The sequence below is a fragment of the Mirounga leonina genome, unplaced genomic scaffold, assembly GCF_011800145.1.
Source record: "Mirounga leonina isolate KUSES-001 unplaced genomic scaffold, KU_Mleo_1.0 Mir_165, whole genome shotgun sequence".
NCBI classification, from domain to species: Eukaryota; Metazoa; Chordata; class Mammalia; order Carnivora; family Phocidae; genus Mirounga; species Mirounga leonina.
Genome location: NW_023270415.1, coordinates 21432205 through 21434813, shown reverse-complemented (window position 1 = coordinate 21434813; position 2609 = coordinate 21432205). Strand labels below are relative to the sequence as shown.

At 40.3% G+C, this 2609-nt stretch overlaps 1 protein-coding gene across 1 annotated transcript; it reads left to right on the top strand.

The window, feature by feature from the left end:
* The first annotated feature begins 309 nt into the window (after nucleotides 1-309).
* Nucleotides 310-1016, top strand: LOC118014721 (cytochrome b-c1 complex subunit 7-like). The gene is made up of 2 exons (XM_035011079.1): nucleotides 310-496; nucleotides 701-1016. The coding sequence occupies exons 1-2, from the start codon at nucleotides 348-350 to the stop codon at nucleotides 873-875; spliced, it is 324 nt and encodes a 107-aa protein (XP_034866970.1). The 5' UTR covers nucleotides 310-347; the 3' UTR covers nucleotides 876-1016.
* Nucleotides 1017-2609: the final 1593 nt, after the last annotated feature.

Below are 2609 nucleotides of genomic sequence, written 5' to 3'. Positions count from 1 at the left end.
TTCCATCCGTCCTCTCTGTGCAGAATGGATTGGTTTCGGCTCCATGGCACGTGTGAAGACAGAGGTAACTCTCGTCCCGGATGTCTCTGCAAGGACAGCGTGTAGGATCATCCTTGATTCACACCTGCTACTGACTCTGGCCCTGGGCTCATCCGAATGCGCCAGAAGACCCTGGGTGTTGGGGGGGCTTGATATCAAAGTTTCAACATCAGCACTTTGGCCCTGCTTAGCCTTGAAGTTCCCAAGCTCCTGGCCCTCTGCTGAATTAACTTGAGCCTAATAAGCCTCTGGTTTTGCTCCTCTATCTGAAAGTTCTACGTTAAAAGTGTGTTAGGCGGGGGGTCAAAATGGCGAGCAGGCCTGCACTTGCACCATCAAGCTGGTGGCTGGAGGGTATTCGAAAATGGGGCTACAATGCTGCAGGGTTCAATAAACTGGGGTTAATGGGAGATGATACAATATATGAGAATGATGATGTGAAAGAGGCCATAAGAAGGCTTCCTGAGGGGCGCCTGGGTGGCTCAGTTGGTTAAGCAACTGCCTTCGGCTCAGGTCATGATCCTGGAGTCCCGGGATCGAGTCCCGCATCGGGCTCCTTGCTCAGCAGGGAGTCTGCTTCTCCCTCTGCCCTTCCCCCCTCTCATGCTCTCTCTCTCTAATAAATAAATAAATAAATCTTAAAAAAAAAAAAAAAAAGAAGGCTTCCTGAGAGCCTTTATAACGACAGGATGTTTCGCATTAAGAGAGCGCTGGACCTGACCATGAGGCATCAGATCTTGCCTAAAGAGCAGTGGACAAAATATGAGGAGGATAAATTCTACCTTGAACCATATCTGAAAGGAGTTATTCGGGAAAGAAAAGAGAGAGAAGAATGAGCAAAGAAATAATGATGGAGTTGAAATCTGTGGTTGCAGCCGCCCTCAAATCTTTTTAAGAAGTTGAATAAACCTGAAATGTACAATTTAGGACTATCTGAGCTGCAAATGTATTACTTTAAATAAATGTCTATGGTGATTTAAAAAAAAAAGTGTGTTAGGTGGGCAACCTTCTGTACTAAGGAATATTAACCCTTACTCTTCAAGAGAATCTTCAAAATTTCAGTCTGACCTTGATCCTGAGTAATAACAGATTGAAAATACAAAAATCAAACCTTTGTACCTGTAATGCAGACTGTCTATCTCCTAGAGAACTGGATCTTGGAAAAAGACCTTCCTTCTAGTCTTCAGCTCCCAGGTCCTTGCCATCTTTGTAATCTTTATTTTCTTCCATTTACTCCCTAGTAATTGTCCTATGTATGAATAGGGTGATCGTATCATTAATTGCCCAAACCAGGACACATTGGGATTTTGTTTTGTTACAGATTTTTTTGTGATTTTTAAAATTGAGATTTAATTCACCTAACATAACATTCACCATTTTAAACTGTACAATTCAGTGGTTCTTAATATCTTCAGGGTTGTGAGGCATCACCTCTGTCTCATCCCAAACACTTTCATCTCCCCTAAAGGGCACCCCGTACACAGTCAGCAGTCCCTCCTCATTCCTCTCTCCCCCAAGCTCAAACAGCTGCTCATCATAGATTTGCCTACTCTGGACGTTTCATCTAAATAGGATCACATAATCTTTGGCCTTTTGACTTCAATCACTTCACATAATATTTTCAAGATTCATCCCTGTGAGAGCATGCAGCAGTGCTTCCGTTCTTTTCATGACTGAATATTATTCCATTGTCTGGCTGTACCACATTTGTCTATCCATTCATTAGTTGATGGGCATTTGGTTTGTTCCTGCCTTTCAATTATTATGGATAATGCAGCTACGAACATCCACGTACAAGTTTTTGTGTGTGGGGCTATCTGTATACATTTCTCTTGATTATATAACTAGGGATGGAATTCATGGCTCATAGGAGAATTCATATGTAACTTTTGGAGGAACCAGCACCCCATTTTCCACAGTGGCAACACCACTTTATATTCCCACTAGCAATTTATGAGGCTACCAATTTCTCCATATCCTCATCACACTTACTGTTTTTCTTTCTTTCTTTCTTTGGATAATAGCCATCCTTGTGGATGTGACATGGTATCTCATTGTGGTTTTTTTATTTGTATTTCCCTAATGATTAGTGGCATTGAGCATATTTTCATGTGCTAATTGGCTATTTGGCTATCTTCTTTAAAGGAAAGTCTATTCGAGTCCTTTGCCCATTTTTAAATTGAGTTATTTGTCTTTTTGCTGTTGAGTTGTAAGAGTTCTTTATGTATTACAGATACTAGACCCTTACCTAGTATATGACTTAGAAATATTTTCTTCAGGACACATTTATAAATGGAGAGAGCTATTAATACTTATTCAAATAATACAGGCATACTCTGACACTGTTCCAGGCAAAACAGGATATATGATCAAGCCACCTGTTGAGAATCTTGATCCAGCAGGCTGAAGAATAAATGTTATGTTAATTTTAATGGGACAATTTATCTATCCAAATAATCAAATATAATTAATCAAACTACATACCCTGCCTGCATTACCTACAGTGCTAGATACTATGGAAAGGAATCTAAAGAAATAGCTAAAAATTCATAAGCCTCTAAGCAACTTAA